The following is a 24,866-nucleotide window of genomic DNA, read 5'->3' on the forward strand; positions in this document are numbered from 1 at the left end:
TCAAACATACCAAAAGACACTCTCATATAAAGTAAAAAGGAACTCAGAAATAAACAGAATGTTTCTTCACTAGCCCTCTAGAACACTGGCTAAATGTCTTTTACATTTCTCTAAATAGTCACACAGAAGCCAAGGAAGTAAATAAGTGACAAAGCAAACTATTAAATATAGGAAAATGATCTTTTCTAGAACTTTCTGGAATTCTTTAATAGTCTATTGTTGAATTTTTAACAAAGTGATTTGAACAATTTAAAACATAACAAATACTAGTTCTAGATAAAGTCAAAGTAGTTTACTTCAAATACAAGGACTTAATTACAGAAATGGAATGTACCAGATTATTTAGAGAACGGTGTGTGAGTGGCGAGACAGTGTTCTCATGACGAAGTCCAGTGTATCCTGAATCTTCATGTTATTTCTTTCTATCAGGGAAAGCTTTCTCATAGACAATTTCATGTTTTCTTCTGGGTCAAGCGGGAGAAGGGTGTGGGGGTTGAATAGACACCGAGGCTCTCCCAAGATGCCAACACTGTGAAAAGAATTATTGGTACAGCTGAAGCAGTGAGGCCAAAGACTAAGGTGCACGGCTGTGGTTGTGGCTGTTGTTATCTGTGTGTACTAAAGGGCGCGCACACGCGCGCGCACACACACACACACACACACACACACACCCCTCTGTTTATTTATTTTTTTTTTGGAAGCATTTCTGTTTCTCTGAACCACCACTGCGGTCTTAAATATGGGTCAAAACCTCAGCCCATAGCCAGATTTTGTACTGGCCCTTTCCACATTTCCTGAAGATGATTATTCTAATGGAAAAACCTCAGCCCTAAAAAGTCTGCTATTCACTCTCCCAAATTAGAACTATTTTAATTCCAGCATAACTTTCTAGCAATTTTTTCTAGTCTAGATGGGTACACCAAGGGCTGCTCTGAAAAGGGAACAGGTAGAGAGGGACAGGGGTAGGTAGGAAGTGCTTTCCCCTTGGTTCAGCTTTTTGGCAGAGGCTCAGAGTTTGAGCCCCGGCCCTCCCAGGCCTAACCTAGGAAGCCACATTCAGGCTCTCCTTTCTCTCTCCTCAGGTAACTTACGTGGGCATGTGCACAGAATCCTGACTTTCCATGTCCGCATGCATCTGTGCTGGGATGTCTCCTTGATGATACTTTTTCTCAAAGATACTCTGAGCTTTTTCTCTGAGAGATGGCAGCAGAGTAGACATGACTGGAGAGCGCATGTTAATGGCTTTTTTAATCGCCGGGCGTTTTGCCATCATTCTCCTGGGTTGGAGGGAGGTGACATTTAGGTCATATCATCCTGTTTTCTAGATAATGTCCTTGAGCTTAGGAAAGTCAAAAGGTCATACCTGAATTGTACAAAAGTCATGCGTTTCTTTTCCCCTCCTGATTCTTCATCCTCACGCTTCCTTCGAGGAATATTAAACATATTGGTACGAAAGAGCCTCCCTATTTCTTCCTCAATCTCTGTGAAGTGCTGACGTCGGAAGACAATCCAAGCTACATATGTACAGAAAGTATAAAAGGACTACAACAGAAAACAGACAAGAATCACAACCCACAGCTATGACATGAAAAATTCTCACCTGTCTATATAACTGCTAAATAGCCATAAATCCAGATGACGCAATTTCTCAACATTCCTGAAAAGCTATGGAAAATTATGTATGTACTCACCTTTGCAGGAAGAAAATCAGATCAGAAATTTAAAGTGTGGGATATAGCTTGCTAGCATCCTTTTTAGAAAGGACATTCACTAAACATAAGTACCTGAGAAATGGCTATTAGTGATTGCTATACTTCATGTTTCATATCAAAGAAAAAAGCCCCAAAACATGACTCACCTCAAAGAATTTCCAGTCTTTTTGTGTATCTGATATTTTATCCCTGCAACATAACAAATCACAATTATATGCTGAGAGGGAAGTTCAATCTTTCAGCGATCTAGGCAAACTCTTACCTTCAAAAAGCCCCTTTGCAGGATCATTAGCTGTGACCCCAAGACTATTTAGCCACATAAATGCTATCAAAAGGCATTGATAATGGGTCCGAGTATCTTTTTCTCCAACTTCTTAGGTTACCCAGAGTGTTGGGTCAAAAGTTAATCAATATAAATTCAGGACAAACAAGTCAGCCAGGAAGTGTATCCTTCCAAATGCTGCTGGCGATGTGTTGGGGAGGTGGGATGAGTGGAAACATGGCGAAGAGGCAACACGAGGTGTTAGTAGGTATGGAAATAAAAGAGTGGAGGGTAAGTCTAAAATGAAAAAGAAAATGTCTTAAACAGTGGGTATGCCTATTGGGTGCAAAAAGAAATGGAAACAAAATGGACAAAGGTCTATGACATGCAATCAATAGATGGGACAGTAGTGGTCTCCCTTCTGAATGAGGTGTGCAGACTGAGCCTTGACTCTTAAAGGCAGACATCTGCTCAGGAATCTTTGCAACACAAACTCAATGGTAAGCATACTGTACTGGCACGGGCGCACTTAGTGAACGTGGCCTCCCCTCCCCCACACGCGCCATTCTGATTCTGTTCCCAGCCTCAGGAAAGCAGGCCTGGGCTGGGGAGGACTTGAGAGTTGACCGAGAGGGCTGTGCACCTGCAGTCACCTGACCAGTTATGGGGGCCAAGGCCAGATCCAGGGCACTCCAGGGCTGATTCTGGGTTTGCGCCTGCTTTTGCTTGGGCCTTCCTTGGAGTAACTGACCTATGATTGGCTTTAGTATCAGCATCTCCAAAACCACCACGAACTTGCGTGGTCTGGGGAAGATGACCCAAATCCCTCAGGACCTTCAGTCTTCTCACAGGGCATTCATGATCTATATGGGCCCAAACTAGACCTCCATTTGGGGGAACCACTGAAGAGGTGGGTCAGCTTTTACTGGGGCGGGTCCCTCCCCTCCTACAGGCTCTCTTCCTTTACACAGCGGTTTCCTCGTATGCACGTCTTCAGCAAAGAATTAAGACAACGATAATCACAGTGTGGACCATGTACCAAGTACTATGCTCAGCCCTGTACGTTTTTTATCGTACTTAGTTCTCATAAATACCTAAGATGATTATTATTCAGCGTTATTATTTCCACTTTACAGTTGAGACTGAAGGTGAGACTGAAGGACACATTTAATTAGGGGAGAGTATGTACTAAACTCAGGCCCATCAGAGGTCTATATTTGTCCTTATAACCAGAATGCTTGGGAAACACGGTTTTTCTTTAGCATATTTTAAAAATATTAAACAACAGAGCCCAGCAGAAACTTTTCAGGACAAGCCTCAGCATCCTTCTGTGTCACCTGAGGCCTCTGCCTGACAGGAGTGTTTATGTGGTATTTTCATCATTCCACAGCCTCTGCCAGCTGAAACCAGAGACCATGCAGACCTGCCAAGCTGAAGCAACGCCCAGCCAAACTCTGTTTTTGGAATACCAAGTCAGCTTGTGTTCTGGAAGAAGGTTTAGAGCAGCACTTAGGTTGGCACAACGCGAACCAGCATCTCAGCAAGGTTTTGAAATGACAGAGTGATCGCCCAGGAAACACACTTTCTCTCCTTTACTTTTCTTTTATTCTTCTTTTTTTAAACATTAGAAGAAAAGGTAACGTGAACCTCTTCCCCTTTTCTTCAAGTTGCTGTAAACCTGGGACTTCTTTCTCTCTTAAAGCCCAAAGTAAACTGACGTAGCCCACACACAGAAATTAAGTATAGAATGTAGTGGGTTTCTTCTTACATTCTGACTTAGGTCTGCATATGAAACTGAAATGAGTCCAGGAAATGGAGTCAGAGAATGAGTATATTTGGGAACCTCATACCATGTTTCCCCGAAAATGAGACCTAGCCCAACCATCAGCTCTAATGTGTCTTTTGGAACAAAAATTAATATAAGACCCAGTCTTATTTTACTAAATATATAAGACCCGGTCTTATATAAGACTGGGTGTAATATAATATAATATAATATAATATAATATAATATAATATAATAGCGGGTCTTATATAATGTAAGACTGGATCTTATATAATACCCGGTCTTATATTAATTTTTGCTCCAAAAAACGCATTAGAGCTGATGGTTGGACTAGGTCTTATTTTCAAGGAAACATGGTAGTTTAAATCTGCAAATTCATCTCTTGCTGGTGGATTTTGAGTTGTTTTTCTTTTTAAAAAATTTTATTTTATAATTTTATATTAAGGACATAATAATTATAAATTGAGTATACATTTAGAAATGTACTGAGTATAAACAACAAATTTAAGCCCCGCAAATCCTCTACAAATTGAAACTAGGTTTATAATAACACAATCCAATAGAAATACAATACAAGCCACAAATGAATTTTAAATTTTCTAGTAGCAGCAGTAAAAAGAAACAGACGAGATTAATTTTAATAATACATCAGTTGTATCCAAACTCCCCAAATATTGTCATTTCAATATGTAATCAATATTTTAAATGAATGAGATATTTTATTCATTTTTAGACTTTTTTGTACAGTGTATATTACACTTCTAGCACATTTCAATGTGGACCAGCCCCACTCCCAGCGTGCAGTAGTCCCATGTGGCAGCGGCCACCATGCTGGTCAGAAAAGACACTGTACATTCTACCTGGGAGGGCAGATTCCAAAGGGAAGAGGGGCATTCCAGCCTGGTGGTAAATCCACAGATTTTCAGTGGTCTGTTATGTATAATGCTTTCTTATTCCTTCTTGCTATATTAGCTCTAAATCACGTTAAGGCAGGTACATCACACTTTCAGTCATTCTTGAAGGGATGCAAAGCCTAGGGCCAGGCCAATGGGGATCTGGGCTGGAGAGAAAAAAAAAGGGGTGTTCCCACTTGCCCCCTTCTACTTTAGCTGAAAGCAGGTTGAAATAAAGGTCAAGGCCTGCTCTGGACAAGGGAAAAGAAATTTCAAAGAATGTGTTTGTGGGGAAGGGAAGAGGCCTTGGTGCCTGTGACTGGGGGTGAGGGTCGGGGAATGGGGTTTAAGGATGGTATGTACTCCTGAGCTTCACAGATCCCTTTCTCCCCATCCTCATAAGCACCTCCAGCCTCTTTGGTCACCCATCAGGTGACAGCGGAATTGAGAGCACAGGAGGAGGGTATAAATCCTAAGGAAGAGGTGGGAGAGAGTCAGAGTTGGCCATAACCAGACAGCAGATACAATTCCACAGCATGTGCCACGAAGGGGGTTATGTATCCTGAAAACACAGAGAGCTTTCACTGAACACGTTCATCAAAATTTTGCCAAAGCTTTTGTGATACCAGGATTACACAGCTGTATTTAGAAGAGAATGGCATGTCCTCCTACTTCTCAAGAAACACGAAAGCACCACATTAACAGCCCTCAAATTGCTGGTTCTACTGAAATCTTTAACTCCAGAGAACGGCGTAAGGTATTCTAGTACAATGTTAAGTGTGCAAACATTAGAGAGAAAAATCAGAAAATACTCATGAAAATGTTCTCACCAGAATATTGGTTTATTCACATTGGGAGGAAGTGAAATAATGATATGTTGAAATCAGTTAATCACTCATAACTGGCAAAAATATTATCCACATCTCCTAGATAAAAAAACCCCACAAGAACAATATAAACTCCATTCAAGGACATAACACCATGGTCAATTAACAAGTTTTACTGGCAAAAACATGCTGTAATCTGTTTTCCTCTATATTTTTTGTTGGCCTGTATGTAATTTGTTATGTGAATGGTGCGTTAGGTAAGCTCTAAACTGATTATTCTCCAAACTGCTATCCAACAGGCAGGAGAAAAGCTGGCGATACTGCATACAACGGCAAAAAAGACAAACAGCTCCTGGCAATGAGCTATTACTAAATTGAGGCAATCACTTTCCAACAAAATGAATTCCTTTAAAAGTTGTAATAAAAATCACACTGTAATAAAAATGTACTATTAAACGTATAATAAAGTGGGGGTTCTATATCTGGGGATCTAAAAGATATGATAAAATCTCTAATTATGCTATAACTATTTATATTTTTTATCCCCAAATTAGTTTGTAATGCATACGTACTTCAAAGGCTAAATATTAAGTATAGGCAATAAAATTATTTTTGTGAGTAGGTGTTTTTTAACTTTGTTATGGACCGAATGTTTGTGTCCCCCCCACGTCCAAATTCAGATGTTGAAGCCCTAACAACCCCCAACGTGATGGTATTTGGAGGCGGGGCCTTTGAGAGGTGATTAGGTTTAGATGAGGCCATGAGGGTGGGGCCCCAAGAGAAGAGTATCCTTTTAAGAGGAAGAGACAGTAGGACGCCTCCTCTCGGCCACTGGAGGACACAGTGAGAAGGCAGCTGTCTGCAAGCCAGGAAGGGGGTTCTCACCGGAACATGACACTGGCTTCCAGAGCTCGGCCTTCCGGCCTTTAGAACTATGAGCAAACAAACTGCTGTTGTTTAAGCCATCCGTCCTGTGGTAATTTGAGATGCCAGCCCGAGCTGGCTAATGCCAACCTCAAATTCTAGTTTTTCTCAATGTGAAGTGACACTTTGAAGACAGACGAAATTAATGTTGAGAAAAGGTGATTTTATACGTGATTGAATAGGAAACTGTAAAGCTGCCTGTAATGTTATCATAACACCTTTCTTGAAAATTTTGTTCAGAGAAAATGCCATTGCTTCCTCAATAACGGGGTCTGTAGTAAGCTGCATGTCTACCAGCAGCTCTAGGGACTTGGAAACGCCTCCTGTATTTGGACCACAGAATGTTTTGATGCTGAAATCTCAACCCCCAATTTTAAATAGCTTTCCATTGCGTCTACTACTACACCTCACCACTTGAGGTATTAAATGAAATAACTCCATAATTTTACACATGCTCTCGTCCTTTGCCATGAAGCCATCTTTGGCCTACTTAATTCCCATGAGCACCTGACAGTGGCTAAAAATTCTCCACAGGTGCTCAGTGGTTTTTAGATTTGAATTAACAGCCCTATGAGATACTAGAGTTTTCCAGTTTCCACTTTCTTTTTCCTAAACTAAAGGGAAAGTTCAATAATATATTCAAATGATCTTGCAAATTAACACAGCTGCCTAAAGTGAATTACTAGCTGACAGATAATGTCACTATGTAATGGCTTGAAAAGTTTGATCAAAAGCATTCTTACGAAAACATAAGAATGTGGTATAGAAAGGCTTTAAGGCAGTGGCTTTCATACCTTTTTGACTGTAACCCACAACAAGAAATGTATTTAATACTGAGACTCAAGTACACACACATGGAAACAAAAGTCTCCTGAAACAATATTTACCCTCACTTTATATGATGTGCTCTGAGTTTTAAAATTCGATTCTATTCTCTTTATGACCTACTAAGACAAGAGCTATAAAACTGTTCATACCTTCTAGATAAATATTCTGGTTAAGCCACAAGTAAATAGCCCAAATAAACAACATAATTTATATAAAGATATTCAAAGCAGAACTACTATAGAGCAGAAAAACTAAAACCACACAAGTGCAAACAAAAGGAATGGTTAAGCAAACGGATATATATTACACAACAGAATAACTGTAGCTGCTATTCAACATGGTAGATAAAACAACATAAGCAGAATAATAGAAAAAGGTACACAGAAAATGTAGAACATAAAAAAAGTATATACAAATATTTAGTATTTTGAAAATGTGGGAAATGTGAAGAGACAGAAATCTTTTCCTATAAAGTTTAAAAAAAAAACAATAACAAAAAAACAGTTCTGACCATGACCAGCGTGTGGGTCTTCAGCCTGTAGTGAAACTACTCAGAGGAGATTTGGGGATAAGGATTGGAGCTTTCCCTAATGTAATCCCAAAATTTCCTAGGATAAAACCTTTTTGAATTTTAATTACAGTAGTGTATAAACCGTCATCCTAAGGTAAAAACCACCTTCCCGCAAACTGGGTCATCTTATAACTCCCACCGCACTAGCTTGTACCCACAACTGTTGTTGATTCAGAACAAGCAGTGAAAAGGCAGAGGACACACCTAATATTCCCTTCAACATGGGCCCATCACTTGGCTTCCTGCCCAAGGCAGCCAAGTGACCCTTGTCTGACAGCAGGAAACCTTCCTGGTTGAGGGAAAGAGTCCACTAAGCTGATACATCCTGAGAGAAAAGTCATTTAAACCCAAGAAGTGGAAGGTTGTTAAAATATGAGCTGAGATTCTGGGAGGCTTCCATACTCGCTTGGCTCCCTCAAATGAGACATTATGTGCGTTTGGGGTAGAGTCTCAGCTGAGCCCAGTTATTCTGTACAACAAAAAAGGGAACTTTCTCAAGGGCATGAAAAGTCAAATTTACGAGTTTTAAGGATGTTCATGTTCAAACAAGTGAAGATCCAATGAAATCCTAAGTGTGCACTTACTTTCCGCAGCACATGTGATGCTTATCGGGCATTCCCAAACCCAGGACGAGGACACAGTACTTCTGTGCCAAGTATTTCTGTGCCGCTTCTAACTGACTTAAAACCGAGTCCATCTTCTTTTTCTCTACAAGGCCCCTGGAAAGAAAAACAGTAATTTGGACTAATTTTGGCAAATTCATATATTAATTAGTGAAAAGTCTGAAGCATAAATTATTTTGAAAGGAATAGGAGTGGACACATCTGACATCCTTTATGCTATTCAAGCCATGGCAGAGGGAGGTCCTCAAAGTCCTTTGATATTTATCATTGTCATCAGCATCTCAATTAATGGAGAATTTTCACTTTTTTTTTTTTAACAGATTCTTTATAGTTTATGCTATGTATCCTTAATTTATATACAGGCAATCTTAATTTATACAGAACAGTTCCAATAACAAATGAACTGTCTTGGTTTCTGAGGCAGCTGGCAGCCCACCTCCCTGCTGTTTTGCTACAACAGCCCTAAAGACTCTTTCGCACCTCAGCTTCCCCTGGGTTCCTGATGTTACTAAGTAAGTGTGGGGGCTCAGTGTTTGCATACTCTCACTTCTGTGTTTGCGAAGGAGGCATCTGTGGGCTACTACTCTGAAACTTTGACATCAATTATAATAACGTTGCTGCCCTGTGAAAACACATCCCAGTTCTAATTGAATTGCCAATGAACTTTAAAGGACAACCTGTTCTTAAGTTATAGCATGTCTGAAGCCTAATTTTAGAAGTTTTTGCAGTACAGTATAGTTGGAAACAGGAGTACTGACAATACAGTCCAATGACTGCTATTGAAAAGGTAAGCATCACTAGCTTTTTTTCCTGCCTTTTCATTTTCAGAAAGATTTAAGCCTACTAAAATGCACTCTAAACATCAGAGAAAAATTATTGCCCCTTCTGATGTTAACCACTAGACTGACCACATGAGGACATGTTGTAGTGGAACAGAGATGGGTTTAAGAATAATATAGATAGTTTGAAGCACAAAACATCATCGTATGTAATAAAGCGGCTTCTGAGTCGCTGAAATGAAATGAATTTTTGGAATAAAGTGGGTTCCAACTTTAAATGCCCAAATTTCAACTCAAACACATCCCCACGAGCACCCCAATGGCCAATCACTGTGCCTGCCTCCCTGTTTCCTTCAGCAGTCCCCACCCTCATCGTTCACCCCTACTTTGCTAGAGCCACCGATAGCTAATACTCTTCTTTTGCCGTTGTAAACAAAACAAGACAAACGACAGTAATCAAGAAATGCCTTGAAACTTTTAGGCCAACGGTTCTCAAGTTTTAATATATGTAATAATTGCCTGAGGTATTTGCTGAAAGTGCAGATTCCCAATGTCACCCCACTCCAAGATTCTGGTTCAGCAGGTTGGGGTAGAACCTGGCATTTAAAACAAGCCCAGGTACAATCCTTTGGAAAAACATTTGGTAATAATTTCATGTGCCATACAATTGATCATAAACTTTGATCCAATAATCTCTCCTAGAAATTTTTCTTTTTGAAAATCATCCTAAATTAGGGGAAAACATAATGCATGAAGATACTCAGTGCAATTATTATTTATTTGTCCACCAGGAAAACTGGAAACTTCCAGAATATACAAAATAGAGGTATAAAATGAGTAGTAGACAGCCAGATACTGTTTAACCTAACATATGACTCGCTGTGGCATTTAAACCAGGCACTAACGTCTGTATCCTTAAACACTCTACTGTATTGCCTCTTAATCGGTAAGTCAGTAGGTCAATAACATACATTGGCTTGATGGAATATTATGCCACCATTAAAAATTATTAACTATGAAGGCTGTATGACTTGAAAAATACTTATGATGGATAATTGCTTAGAATTGACGCCAACACCTAGTTTGATATTTATCTCGGTTGCTATGCCATTCTGGTCATTTACTGACAGGAATCTTTTATGATTACATTGTGTAAGTTTACAGAACACAGCTACTCATTAATTGTAAGGCTTTGGTGCTGAGACTAGCTAGGTCAGAGTCCTCAGCATGGAAACTTGAAGAGAAACAGAAGCAGGGATACAAACACGGAGTCAGTTTTGTTCACATCAACACCTACATGTACACTGTAACTCCTAATTACAAACGGATGAACTCTGGAGAAGAGAGCAGAGCTAATTGGTAGCAGGTGATGGGCACACTGCACAGTGGTTTAGGCACAGACAAGGGAGCTAGACAGACCTGGGTTCTAATCTCAATTCCACCGATTACAAGGCATGTAATCTCCAGCCCATTATTTAACCTCTCTGAGTCTTAGCTTCTTCGTCTGTAAAAAGGAGATAAGGCTTCTTCTTCTAGAGTTGGGGCTTCTAATCATCTAAAACCATTAAACTCTGTTTTGCTATCCTCTACATCCCTTTCTGCTCTTCTCTCACAGTTTGTAGGCTTTCCAACCAAGTGCTAGGTTAAGATAACACGCATTATCTCATTTAATTTGCACGATAACTGTGTGAAGTAGGTACTACTGTTATCCCTATGTTATAGTTCACTAGTTTAACTAAAAGCAGTTTTTTTCCTTAGTTATTTATGCCCACATATCTCAATGCAATTTATTTCTATCATAATAAGTAAACCAATAGACTACCAGAAGCCTGAAAATGAAGTTGCTATACTTTTTTTAGAATCACACCATAGAATCCATAATTTTAAGTCTTTTTTCTTTGTCATTCTGTAACTGATTTCTTCTAAGGAAACCTACCTTATACCACTGTGTTCTAATAAGTTTTAGTGAATTTTTAAAATGACTAAGAAACTTTCTTTTCTGTTATCTATTCCCATAAATTAAGAGATTAAACAACTCTTTCTGCTAGATTAGCAATAATTCTCAGAATTAGGAGAGAAAACACCTCACAAAATATAGGCTATCATGCCACCAACATCTAACTCAAGTTTCTTTTGGGGAATAGTAAGATTCCTCAAACCTCCTGAGCCCAGAGCTGGCTTGCCCTTTTGCTTGCTCCCACACAAACATTTTGTGAGCTCTGGCTGCCCTGCTGTGAAATTCAGCCCTGAAACAACACGGATGTTACATATTATAATGGCTTTACTACAGCAGCAGTGTTTGAATTATTTATTTGTTTCTTTACAAAACTGCTATCCAGATACATTTATCGATCCATAAAAATCAAACTGCTCGGTTGTATACAAGGCTTTTGCATTTCCAAAATACTCTACAGCACAAATTAATGACTCCACCAGCATTCCTAACAGCTAAATCATTGGGTTGGTTCCACATACACTGGCGAGGGGCAGCCTGGGCCCTTGGAAAGTTCCATGGCTTTTGAAAGGTCACCAAGCCTGAGAGGCAATGTTTTGCTCTGGACTCTGAGTTCCAGATTCTTGCCCTGGGTGTATAGCTCTGAGCCACCTCTAACTAAAGCAGTTCAATTCTTCATATGTAGCCCAAGAAAAAAAAATGTTTCTGTCACATGGAATATCATTTTGGTCATATCGGTTAATTTTTTAAATTCTTAGTTGTTTAATTAGATGCTTACAAACCCTTTAGCAAGAACTTTGTAAACATAAAAAGCATACAAATAATATCTATATCTGCACTGTCCCATATGGTAGTCATGAGCCACAGGTGGTTATTGAACACTTACTATGGCTAGTCTGAATTGAGATACATTGCAAGTATAAAACAGATACCAAATTTCAAAGGCTTACTATAAAAAAAGTAAAGTATTTCATCAATAACTACCTAATAGTGACTACCTGTTGTAATGATAATATTTTTGGGTCACTGTGTAAAATAAAATACATTATTAAAATTAATTTCACCTGTATCTTTTTACATTTTAAAAATATGGCTACTAGAAAATTTGAGATTACAAATACAGCTCTCATTATATTTCTAATGGGCAGTGCTGGTCTATATAATTTGGAATATTTTGTATTCAGAATACCCATCTGAATTATTCAGTGAGCTTTAAGAACTGGTAAACTACTCACATGTAAAATGTTTTAGTATACTACAAAGATTTAAAATTTTCCATCATTTCTTCACCCTAGACAAAAGTTAGTTTTATTTTTTTTAAGGAGGGTGCTGCTCACAGTGGCCCATACAGGGATTGAACCGGCAGCCTTGGTGTTACTAGCACAACGCTCTAACCAACTGAGCTAACTGGCCACCCCCAAAAGTTAGTTTTCATATTGGCAATAATAAAACTCTGAGGCACACTACAAAATCCTACTTACACCATATAGCTTTTGGGCTTCTTTTCCAGTGAGATCTTTTCCAAGTAATGAGATAAATAGTGCAATAATGCCACAAGGAAATTGTCAAGATTCTTATTCCTATGGGGAGATAAAAACAAAAGAAATTAACACTAACATATTTCAAAACATAAGTTTCTCATAAAAAAATATACGAACACAGATTAAGTTGAAATACATGTTATTACACCTATCACACAACTAATTTTCCATTTAAAATTGTATCTACTATATACTGTTGAAGATCTAACAAATCTGATTTTTGTAAACAAAACTTTTTGGAATGTCAGACATTAAATTATAATTTTGATAATTGATAAATTGGTAAGTTTTGCTTATCAATTAGTTTGAAATTTTAAAAAGTTTTCATTATACAAGTAATATTTTTCCTTTGTTTAAAAAATGTACACAAACGTAGCAAGTAGAAAGTTCTCTCCTCCCACCCCCTTTCACCATTCTACTCCCTGGTGGTAACCACTGATACGAGTTTGTTATGAATCCTTCCTAAAATTTCTAAAGCATAGACAATCACATATAAGGCCCCTCCCCACCAACACACATACATACTCATATGCATGAATATATGCCTTAATTTTTTTGTAACAAATAGGATGCTGTATACACAAGTCTTTGTAACTTGTTTTTGTCACTTAAATTTGTGTAGCATTGACCTTTTTCCATAATACTATGCATAGATTCTCCTCATTCTTTTAAACAGCTGAATAAAGTATTCTATATCTCATAATTTATGTAACTAGTCCTTTATTGATGGATATTTAGGTCTTTTAAAAATGTTATAGACATTACCGCAGTAATTATTATTATAACCATATGTTCGAGTAACTTCCTAGAAGTAAAATTGCTAGAACAAACGTATATACACATATTAAAGTTTCATAAGTCTTGCTCTCCAAAAAGGTTGCACTGATCTATAATCCAATCTCATTTGTTTTTAAACTAGAAATCATTGTTTTCTTTCTAACTATTCTTATAAGACTTTTGCTGCTTTCTTTCTAACCCCAAATGGAAATTCTTACTCTGGAATGCTTTCCTTAACTATACCTTGAGAGCAGGATGAAGGTAAACATTGCAGATATTTTTCAGGATATTAATAACTACCTGTCTTAGGTTGGGTTCTCCCAGAAACAGACCCTAAGATGGAGATGAGAGTTAAGTAGTTTACTTGAGAAGAGATCTCAGGAAACATCAGGAAGGGAGTGGGGACATGAGATAGGAAAGGAAGGAAGCCAACAAAGGGGTCAACAAGTTCATTATCACTGTGGACCAATGAAGTTCAGTCCTGTAGGGGTCTCGGAGGGACAGCACAGAAAACTTCTCGGAGTTATCCTGACAGATGGAAGCTAGGGTGTTTATCTACGAACTCTCTCTGGCACATCACCAATTAAAGGCTGCTTCCGGGGCACTAATTCTCTAGAGCTCCTTCCTTGACTGCCCAGTAGTCAGGCTGAGGGTGATCCTGCCATGGAATAAAGCTTCAGGCAGAAAGTTTCAGGTGTTTAACGTAAGCAGCCTTCACTGAATACTGAGGGAATTTAAGAGGGATATCAATAGCACTGGGGACCCAACTTTCACTGAGCACTTGCAAGTGTGGGGGCCATGTGAAGCACTTTCCATGCACAGCCGTATGGAGACACCATTACTTCCAATTTTGCATCTCAGGAAACTGAGGCTTAGAAAGGCCAAGAAGCTCACCCAGAGTCACACACCTCGTTGGGGCTGCTAAACATAACTAGTGGAGAAAACTGATCTTCAGTGATGAGCATACCCTTTAACTATTGTACAAACACGGTGCAGCCTTTATGGAACTCTGATAACATGCTCTCCACACTCCTTGCACTGGGACTTTATTTTGTGTTCCTGTGACTTCTGGCTTCCTCTCTTTGGTCCTGAGAGGATGGCTTGCAGAGAGCCAGCCTCATGCCCTAGCTCCAAAAATCAGATTTATTATCATTTATCAGATGGGATTACTTCAAAATAAAGGATAAAAGATCTAAAATGCCTCACAAGCATTACATACCGCATAAATGTCGTGAAAGAATAGATACGCTGCATCTCAGTCTCTTGTAGCAAAACCAAAGCAACAACTGAAAGGAGAGAAGATGGACAATTGAAAGAGGGACAAAGAGCTGCCTTAGAGATTCACACCAGATAAGATATGTAGGGATGAGGAAACACTTACTCACATTTAGCATCATGCAGTGTAACGTTGCCCCGCTGACCTCGTTTCTCCAAGGCTTGAGCTGACTTAGCATCTCTTGAAGCCAACCTTTTTTCTGTCAACCTGTTTTAGAGTACAACAGTCTCTAGCAGGGCTTTGAAAGGTTTAGTTGTATTTAACCGATCCTGAGGGGCATTGAGGCTTTTACTATGAAGTAATGAGAGCCTGAGTCTCGTGCATGGGTTTTGTTTAATGTAGGATGATTTAGGAATTCATTTTATTAAAAATTATATGTACTATGCTAGGCGAGAAATGTACACTACCAGACATAAAGTCTAAAGACCAATTCCATGCAAAATCGATCATTTAAGTTATCTATTTATGGTGTAGACACCATTTTCAGATTTTACAAAAAAGTATAAAAAGCTGAAAATTTACTAAAACCCAAATTATCACAGGAATACATTTATAGGGAGTATGGTAACTCCCACCATAATTATGAAATAGAGCATGTTCTTTCCTTGATGGGTATTCGCATTTCAACCTAGGAGAATCGGGATGATATTTTCTTACAATTTATAAAGACTTAGGCCAGTCTGCTGAGAAGTGTTATCAGTAACGCTGCCATGGCTGGGAAGTTAAGATACCTGTCTGAAGCTGGACCATCAATTTCAGCAAAGTGAACTGCTTTGCCTTTCTTTCCTTTTTCTTTGACTTCTACTGCAGGTATAAAACTGTAATAGAAATGAGAAAATTAGGAACTTAACCTCTTCCAAGGGGAAATCTAATCATGACGTGGCTCATGTAACCTTAGGACTAGTGGAGCCTAAGAGAATTTGAGGCACAGCACTCAACTCACGTATTTACATATGGAGCAATCCAGAAAATGATGAAGACTTCAGACTTTATATTCAGCCTCTACATACCAGTAACCTCCAGAATACCATCATACACAAAACATTTCCATCTGAAAATGTTGCAGTAACTTTACAAGAAACAGAAAGCTCATGACACATTTGGAAACATTTTTTGATTTATTGAGTACTTGTTATACACCAAGTGCTTTTAGGTATAATCTTATTTAATCCTCACAGCAACTCTATGAGGAAAATATTACTATTATTGCCATTTTCACATATGAGAAAAATTGAAGCTTAGAAAGAGAGAAAGTAACTTGACCAAGATCACTTAGCCAGTGCCAAAGCCAGGACTGGGGCCACGAAGCCTGCACTTTCCCACCAGGCAATCAATCCTGCCTCCTGAGGAGCCATCTCAGTTGTCACTGCTTCGGACTCTTCTAAAGGCCTTGACCTCTAGGAAGGTTTCAGGACCCGTACATCAGGGTTTCTTAAACTCTATCGTCATACAAACACGACTAAGCAGCAATGGGTCTAACTAATAAGGGACCACAACTGAGCAACAAACAAGTATATACTAAACTCATCCTGTGTCAGGCACTGCTATGGCATAAAATAAAATGGTGTCTGATTAGAATCAATGTACAGACTCTTAGGAGTTTCAGCAAATGCTTAATAGGAAAACTGAGACAAGCCTTTTGAAGACTAGCAGGATGTGGTTCCTGCCCTCGAGGGAGTGCATTTTCTGGGAGCGCATAATTGTGGTGTCTACCAAATACACTGATTTGGGAACCTGCTATGAATTACGACTTTTCTTTTTCTGCCTGAAATAAGGCCACATTGATAACATGACCCAGAAGATTAATCTCTGCCCACAGTTACATGTCTCTCTGCTACATTTAGGTGTAGATATAGTAATAGAAGCACTTTGCCCCAAACTTTAGTCACTCTCTAAAGATGAATTTCAATCATGTATACTCTTATTATCTTGTCAATACAACAGTTTTGAAACAACTTTCTTTCAAAATTTTCTGGGATTTCTGTTAACCTGTTAACAGCAAAGTAAACGTTTTAGAGAAATAACTCCCTGTGGGAGTAATAAAGTTAATCAGTTTGATACTTTCTTCTTCCAGGAGTTTTTGCCAACCTCCTGGCAATATTCAGGTTGTAGAATAAGTTAGCTCCTAAAAACGTATACATGATGTCACCTTAAGGGCATGACTTTTTTTTTTTTTTTTTTTTTTTTAGGCCTTTGGCATCAAGTTGGTCAGTGAATGATTTCTAAGCTTTTCATTCTTTCTGGTGCTCCTCTCATCACTGGTCTCCAAGGACAGGGTATTCGGAACAGGGAGAGTACTGAAATAATGGGTTGGGGGTAGGCAGAGAGTAAGAAATGAAAGGATGCCAAATGTGATGGCTACCTCAAAAAAGAAAGATGGGGGAAAAGAGGGTAGAGAAGTGGGATGGTGAGGAAGAGATCTATCTTCCACATCTGTATACTTCTGTATTACTTGAGTTTTTAATAACAAAAATGTATTGATTTATTACCTGCATAATTGAAAAAAAAGTTGATATACAGGGAGAAACACTGTGTGGTCGATATACTCTATTGACAGACCATTTACATAGCTTTTAACAAAATACTCAAATCCCCCAAACATTCAGTCATTTCCTAATGGCTCTTTGAAGCCCGCTCTTGCTAGATGCCTAATGTGCAGATTAGTTCCTCCTTCCTTAATATAACCATCCTAAACAAGAACACAAAGTTGTTTTCAAACTTTTCCTTGGATTATCACAGTGTTCTGGCCACTTACAAGGCACTGGCTCTTACTTTCCTACCAGGCTAAAGAAGCCTCAGGTCATCAGCTCTCCCCAGGGTTTCTCTTCTTTAAAAGAAGAGTCAAGATAGAAACACCCAATCTAAGTTAAAGTCAAATGAAATTGCTATCTCCTACCCTTTTCTCAGTCCTATCCCTATAATTCAAAATTTCTTGCCCTAATAGTTTGCCTGAAATGATCTGAAGCTAGAGAGATCTAAAATAAGAAACTTGAAAGGATACATCTGGGATTCTCTTATAGATTTGGTCTATGAACTAAGTCAAACAAGCTTAGAATTATAAAATCATAAAATGATAAAATTTGGGGAAAGAGGGCATCTAAAAGATCATCTCATACACGAGTATGACTTTACCGGAGAGAACAAAGGCTCAGAGAAGCTGACCCATGTCCCAGTGCTTGAAATTTGCAGCAGGCATGCTGCCCTTAGCCAATAGTCTGGCATTTACTGCTAAACCTCTAGGCCTTGTTTTCTGACCTCTGGACATGCCTTTCCTACGTCACACTTGTCTGAGTGGCTTTCATTTGACTGAAGTCATTTCTCGTTCCACTGGTGAGATGGATTTCTCTTTTTGAGTGCCCTGTCCTAGCTCTAAAGGCAGCCTATGCTCACAGTGCATTTGGAATCAGAAAGACGCATCATTAGTAATAACTGAAAACTGTCCTTTGAATTGCACCTCTGATTGGTTCTCAAACCACAGTCTGAGCTAGTCCTATACCCTCCTATACAGTCTCCACAGTCTCCCCCTCAATCTGGCAACCCATTTAGAATCTGGTCCTTTCACAGACTGCATTTTGTTCATGTGTGTTCCTAATATACAACATAAGCGTGTTGTTTACCTTTGCCCTGAAATAAATGAGGGAAAAAAAATCGTATTTTCCCTTTAGAACCCATCACTAAAATGCAGATAGCTTTCACATAGTTAGAGCTTTCCAGTGGTTAATTAGTAGCCTTCTCTTATCATAATGAAAAATAAAAGGAGTTCAGGGCTTGTGGAGGTGTACTTTCCTCAGTTATACGTATGTCCTTAGGGGAGTCAATGACCTTGGCAGACTACCAATTCTCTCCCAGCTGGGTGTCAGGGCACTTGAAACAAGAAGAGGTAAGAATACTGACACTATGTCAGAGAGAAGTGTGCCTCATGGGCCAAACTAGATGTGGCCTGTGAATCAAGGTCTTCCCTCTTTAACAAATAAGAAATGGGTATGCATGCTGATGAATTATATAATACCACCATTTATTCCTCACGAGGCATTATTTCATTTTTATACGTGAGGGAACTGATAATTAGCAGGGCTAAGTAACTTGACAAATAATAGTAAGCAAGAGAGCTAGGATCTTAACCCAGGTCTCCCTCCAAACCACTCTACTGTCTCTTCCTTAACTTCCTGTAAGAAATAATGACAACCTTTTCCTCGCCTATTACTGTGTGTCCATTTCCTGCATGGAGGTTATGGGTATCCTCTTGTATTCTGATACAGTGTCTCCCTCAGGGTATAATCTTGCAAAGGTAAGGCAAGATCTGCCTATGAATAGGGAATTAGGTCTTCTCTGAAGGATAAGATTTCCAGTGTCTTTCGTGCAGGAAAGATGCCAGGAATTGCAAGGTGGGGTAGAGGAAAGGGATCATCTTCTCTGGATCTGAACTTGAGAATACCTAGAAGTCTGCAAACTCCTATTGGCTAGTGGGTGTAAAAGGTGGCCTCCCCCTGTGGAGAGAGACTAAAACCATGGAAGAGATTTCTAGATGGAATGTGAATGCCTCTGAGATGAAGCAGTTACTTTGCAAAGCAGATTATCTGGATTCATGACACTCCAGGTTTTCCTCCCCATTTCTGGCTGCTCTTTCTTAGTCTCTTAAAGCCCCTATTCTCAGGCAGGTTCCCTAAATCAGGGCCTATCTCAGGGTTCCATCTGGTTACTCTCTTCACTTCCTCTGAGTAATTTCATCTACTCCACTAACACCGATAACTCACAAATTTATATTTAAGGTTCAGATCTTTCTGCAGACATATAAACTGACACTTCTGCCTATTGGGCACTGTCACTTGGACATCCCACAAACCCCTCAAACTCAGTATGTCCAAAACTGAACTCATTCGCCTTTAACCTATATTCACTGTTCCTATTTCCCCCATCTCAGCAAAGAAGTGCCACCACCCACCCAGATGTCCAAGTCAGAAAATGGTGTCATCCTTGATTCCACTATTACCCTTAAGCCCTTACAGCCCACTAATTACTTAATTCTTTTTAATTTGTCTACTTTCCTCTCTTCCTTCTGCCATCATCTTAATTTTAGCCACCATCATCTCTCAACTAAATGTCTGCAACTGCTTCTTAATTGATCTCCCTGCCTCCAGTCTTGTCTCCCTCCAAACTCCTTTGTCGTTTTCCTAAGATGCGGTTCTAATCACAGGTCACGGTCACTTCCCTGCTTAAAACCCTCTGAGGGCTCCTCTGAGTCCTTCAAATAAAGTTCAAATTCCTCAGCATGGTATGCAAGACGGTTCCTGATCTCGCCCTGGTCTACTTTATCTCTTAACACTTGAAACTCTATACCCAGCCTACTGAACTACCTGCCGTCCCAAACATCTCCCATGCCCTCTCAAAAAACGGTCTTTTGCACATGCTGTTCTTTCTGCCTGGAACACACTCTTTTCCTCCTTAACCAATCTCCCGTTGCCTGGCCAAGTCCTACTGCTCCTCAGGTCTTGGCTTGGCTGTCACCTCCCCTGGGAAGCCTTCTTTGACTCCTGGGCTTCAGGAAATGGCCCCTCTTGGGTACTGGAATGGAGTACTTGGGTGAGTGTGGTTTTCCTCAGCCCTGGCCCAGCCCAGCGTGGCAGCAGTGGCAATTACCGGGGAGTGAGCCTCAAGGGGAGCAGCAGTCTCTGGGGAAGTTAGGGTCGGCAGCACTGCTACCAAAAGATTCTCCTTCCAAGAGTAGCCTGGAAGGGTTTGGTTTATTTTCAGTAAGGAGAGCACCATAGATATCCCTCCCTGCTTTCAAATTCTCACGCTTTCCTGTCTGTATTATCTCCTTCCCACCCTGCTCAGTGGAAAAACTGCTTCTATCTTTTCCAAGCTAATCTGTGATCTTGATCCTATTCCTACCTTCCTTCTCTTCTTTTCCATCTCTTCTTTCTCCCAAAACAAACACATAATTTTCCTACCTTTAAAACAAAACCAACAAAAGTCCCCTTTCCTTAGTACTGGACCCCTTAAAGGTTACCATCTCTTCCTTTCCTTTTCACTGGTAAACTTATTGGTAAGAGTATATTTTTGCTAGTTTCCCACCTTTATCTCAGATTCTCTCCTCACCTAATTTCTCTCCTTATCTAATTTCCACCCTACTGCCCTTTAGCCTAAATCTGTAACTCATCTAGGTCCCCAAGCAATCCCCAACCTGCTAAATCCAAAGAAAGGCCTCTTTTTAGTATTTGCCTCACCCTGGGCTCTCCTTAGCATCTGATATTGCTGCAGATGCTAAATCTCTCCTTCTTAGAAAACTTTCTTCTGCCTTCAAGGCCTATGTCTCAGGGTTCTTCCTCTGACCCTTCTAATCATTCTTTCTCTTTGGCTAATTCTAGAAGGAGTCTTTGACTCTCCATTCTGAAGTCTTTGCCTCCCGCTTGGATTATTGCATAATTGTCTTGTCTCCTTAGTTCTAATCTCACCCCTCCATGCTACCACAGGAGGGGACTTTCTAGAGCATACATGCAATTCTGTCATGCACGCTCAGTAAAGTTTGTGGTCAATACCAAACAGAATCAGGTCTGAGAGCAGTGACTGAACAGGCCTTCAGCCTCTGCAGCACCCATCCTTACCAGTCACCTCTCAACCTCCTCTGCTTCTGCCCTGTCTCACCACCACGCATTGTGGTGACATAAGTCTCGGCAGCACTGCCTCTGAGAAAAAGACCATGTTCCGGCTCATGAGTTCTCTCTGACTTCAAACCTGTAATTTAATTCGTGATGGGATATGCTTAGACTTTAAAAGGCAATCAGTACCTACATTTCCATTAAATCCAAACACTAACTCTGATTTAAAACATACAAAGGTCTGCTTTCCTCTCCCTTAGTATTGTCCCTAGCAGCTCGACTCCCAAGGTAATTCTGATACTCTGAGGTTCCCCAAACTGAGTTGCTTAAACACGAAGCAGCCCAACCACAAAACAGCTTCCCCCATCAATCTTTCTTAACTGCCCCCAATTTGTATATTCCACAGAGACTGGAGTTTGGGTTTGTTTTCCTTTTTTTAACTTTTTTTTTTTTTTTCAGTTTCAAGTGTACAAAACAATGCCTTTTTTTAACTTTTTAAATTGAGGTATAACTTACATTTAGTAAAGTGCATAACTCTTAAGTGGACAGCTTGATGAAATTTTTACTATGTATATACCCATGTAACCACGACCCAGATCAATATATTGTCCATTTATAGTACCTCAGAAGATTCTCTTGTACCTTCCCCCAGCCCCTACCAGTTGATAACCCCCAAACGGTGGCCATTATTCTGACCTCTATCATCACAGTTCTTTTTTGCCTGCTATTTTTAAACTCTTACATAAATGGGGTTATCCTATATTTACATTTTTATGTCTGGCCTTTTTTGTTCAACATTATGTCATATAATCTACCTTTTAAATCATACCATTCCATGTATATTCTCCAAAATTGGTGGAAATCAATCAAGCAACTTTTAAAGAATAACTTGGTAACAAACCAAAAGAAACTTTAGTTTATGAATATGAATATTTTACGAACAAGAAAGTCAGTCAGTGAAATTGATATCTGTATATTTATTAGTAGGTTTATAAGGAAATAGAGCCACTTGGGGCGAATTATTAGGTTAGCACTGAAAATTAGTTTGAAAAATATTACAAATTAACTTCGTTTAAGTGAAGGTAAGTGAAAAGCATGGTCTAATTTTCATCACAGAAGAGAGGATTAAAATGGCCTTTAAATATATATGAAGATTGAAAAAAGAAAATGTTGGAAAAAGAAATTTAAAAAAAGAAGAAATAAACAAAAAAGATTTAAAAAAAGAAAAAAGGAAAAAAAAAGAAAATGTTGGCACTTAAAATTTATATCCACATGTTTTTGTGCTTTAACATGTATTTTGACTCCTGTGATTATTTTGTCTGTCTAATCCCAAAGCTATTTTGCTGTCTTTCTATCTCACACGGTATGAAGTTTCAGGAGCTACTCAACAGACTCTTCTGTGACATATCTGAAAACAAAAATGAAATCACTGCTTTGGAAATGATAGCTTACTCAAATACTAAAATAAATACTCCATGAAATATAAACTTTTGATTGTTACTCTAATATGTTGCCTTTAAATTATTTATGTTTAATTGACATTAAATATGTGATTACATTTATAATGCAAATATAACTTACACCTGCTTAGCCAATTCTCCAGACCTGGCCTCCAGACCCATTCATCCAACAGCCTAAAAGATGTATCCATGTGAACATGTGAACATGTCATAGCAACTTCAAACACATCGCCAATTTTGTCTCTTTTATCATAAATGGGTGAATGGCCATCCCAGCTACCCAATCACCCAAACCAGACACCTGGGAGTCAACCTAAGCACTTACATCTCTCCATTCACATCCAGGAACCACACCCTATCAATTCTATCCAACTATCCTTCCAATTGCATCTCTTAAATATTTCTTAGTCCTGAACCCTTCTCTCCATTGCTACCAACATGGACTTAGCCCCAACTTTCACTGTTTCTTACCTGTATAACTATCCATGATCATCCTACAGCTAACCTTGTCATCGGTCCCTGACTTCTAGTTTTCCTCTGCTTGAATCTGGTTGGTTCACTGGACATGTTTGATAAACATTTGATGTCTACTTTGTGAAGTTCTGTAGATGGCTCCAGGGTCGTGACTACCAGCAAGATAGTTCCTGCCACTGAGGGGCTTACATTGGTAGGATTTCAGCGGACATTTATTCTTTATACCCTTTTGTATTGCTTGAATTTTTTTTTTACCCCAACCACATGTAACTTTTATAAAAGCTATAATCAAGTTTAAAATTTACCTTCTGAATTCAAGAGTTTTGGTTTCATCTTTCCAGTACCACATGCCTAATCGTAATCCCAACTGCTGTAAAATGAAATGATTGCAGCAAAAATAATTAAAAGTTCAATTTACAATCCACATGTCACAATGAATTTTTAACACTAATTCCCACTAGTTGCTCTTTATTCAATAACGATGTAAAATCTTAAAGTGGTTTTTTTTTGAAGCCAAGATTTTTATCCTTTCTGATTGTCTTTAGGTGTAGTTTCAGTAGAAAGAAGGGAAGAAGGAAGGGAAGAAAGGGCGGAAGGAAAGGAAGAGAAGGAAGGAAGGAAACTTCATTTAGACTGCACTATCTCAAGGACACTCACAGTAATTGACCGATTAACCGGGACTCAGACCACAGTAAATGAAGCCCCGGGCAGCCTCAACCTTGGGCAGGAGTTACACTTATCCTAGGAGGAGCCTACTCTAACCCTGACCCGCCCTTTAGAGGAAGTCGGCAAAGAACAAGTTTACCTGTTTCACCGCGGGTAGCTACCAACCCACCAGCCTCTCCTCTCCGCGAGCCCTCTCACAGCCAGACTGCTTCCTCCGCAGTAGGCTATTATTTTGCAACCAACCAATTAGAGGTGGTGAGGCGGCCTTTCATACATGTCTGCGTAGGGAGCCAGAATCAATTTTGGCCGTTTGCCGAATACACCTGTCTAGTTTTGTTTTTGTAGACACACGTCCCCCTATCTTTGAGTCCGCTCGCCCGGGAGCTAAGGCGGCGGCTCACAGGGGAGGGGGGCAGAAGGGAACGACGACGTCCGGGCCCTGCCGTGGAGCCGTCTCGGGCGCCGCGGGACCGGCGGAGACAGCTTTGCCGACCTTCCCGGCCGCCGCGGTGGGGGCGACCCACGCTGCACTTACATCCTGCCCGGAAGGTGCCTGCAAGTCCAACAGCTTCTTCGGAAAAACCTCCGGCACCTGATTCATGGCTTCACTCAGCCTCACGACGTTGCCTAGGCAACCGGTCTCCGGCGTCGGGAAACCACGGCCGGTCCGAGGGCTGGGGGCGAGGACCCCGCTTCCGCCGCCGCGCGCGCGGGCGGACGGCCCACACGGGGCCAGAGGCGTCTCCGCAGGGGTGTGGTTCGGGCCACCTTACGACAGCCTTTGTTGTGGCTTATTGGTGTATCCATAGCAAAGCTGTCGGGGTGGGGGTGGGGGTCGGGGGAGAGTATTTCTTCGGCAATGAATTATTCATGGCCTTCCAAACGCGAAGTAAACCACTACTTTATTGTTTTGT

At 39.9% G+C, this 24,866-nt stretch overlaps 1 protein-coding gene and 1 non-coding gene across 4 annotated transcripts; both read right to left on the minus strand.

Moving 5' to 3' along the window:
• PPP1R36 (protein phosphatase 1 regulatory subunit 36) lies at positions 1-24,677 on the minus strand. 3 transcript variants are annotated; one of them, XM_033109613.1, is made up of 11 exons: positions 24,488-24,677; positions 23,592-23,656; positions 15,485-15,571; positions 14,863-14,960; positions 14,697-14,763; positions 12,641-12,739; positions 8,388-8,522; positions 1,859-1,901; positions 1,364-1,542; positions 1,092-1,277; positions 1-529 (listed from the first exon to the last, which is right to left on the minus strand). In XM_033109613.1, the coding sequence occupies exons 1-11, from the start codon at positions 24,551-24,553 to the stop codon at positions 343-345; spliced, it is 1,212 nt and encodes a 403-aa protein (XP_032965504.1). In that variant the 5' UTR covers positions 24,554-24,677; the 3' UTR covers positions 1-342. The 3 variants fall into 3 exon arrangements, with proteins under 3 accessions (XP_032965504.1, XP_032965505.1, XP_032965506.1); XM_033109614.1 differs by having other exon boundaries at positions 320-529; positions 24,308-24,624; XM_033109615.1 differs by lacking the exon at positions 24,488-24,677 and adding an exon at positions 24,092-24,249 and having other exon boundaries at positions 320-529.
• On the minus strand, positions 12,499-12,572 carry TRNAT-AGU (transfer RNA threonine (anticodon AGU)). Its single transcript has one exon. It is a non-coding gene; the product is annotated as a tRNA-Thr (tRNA).
• Positions 24,678-24,866: the final 189 nt, after the last annotated feature.

Source organism: Rhinolophus ferrumequinum, chromosome 6 (assembly GCF_004115265.2).
Source record: "Rhinolophus ferrumequinum isolate MPI-CBG mRhiFer1 chromosome 6, mRhiFer1_v1.p, whole genome shotgun sequence".
NCBI lineage: Eukaryota > Metazoa > Chordata > Mammalia > Chiroptera > Rhinolophidae > Rhinolophus > Rhinolophus ferrumequinum.

Bases quoted from the DNA above. Each gene is read 5' to 3' on its own strand.
- PPP1R36 (XM_033109613.1), bottom strand. From the start codon at position 24,553: ATGAATCAGGTGCCGGAGGTTTTTCCGAAGAAGCTGTTGGACTTGCAG. The intron at 12,740-14,696 runs GTATGTAATGCT...ATCTCCCCATAG, and splicing joins TCTTTCACGACATTTATGCG to GAATAAGAATCTTGACAATT. The intron at 1,902-8,387 runs GTAAGTGCACAC...GTTATGTTGCAG, and splicing joins CATCACATGTGCTGCGGAAA to GGATAAAATATCAGATACAC.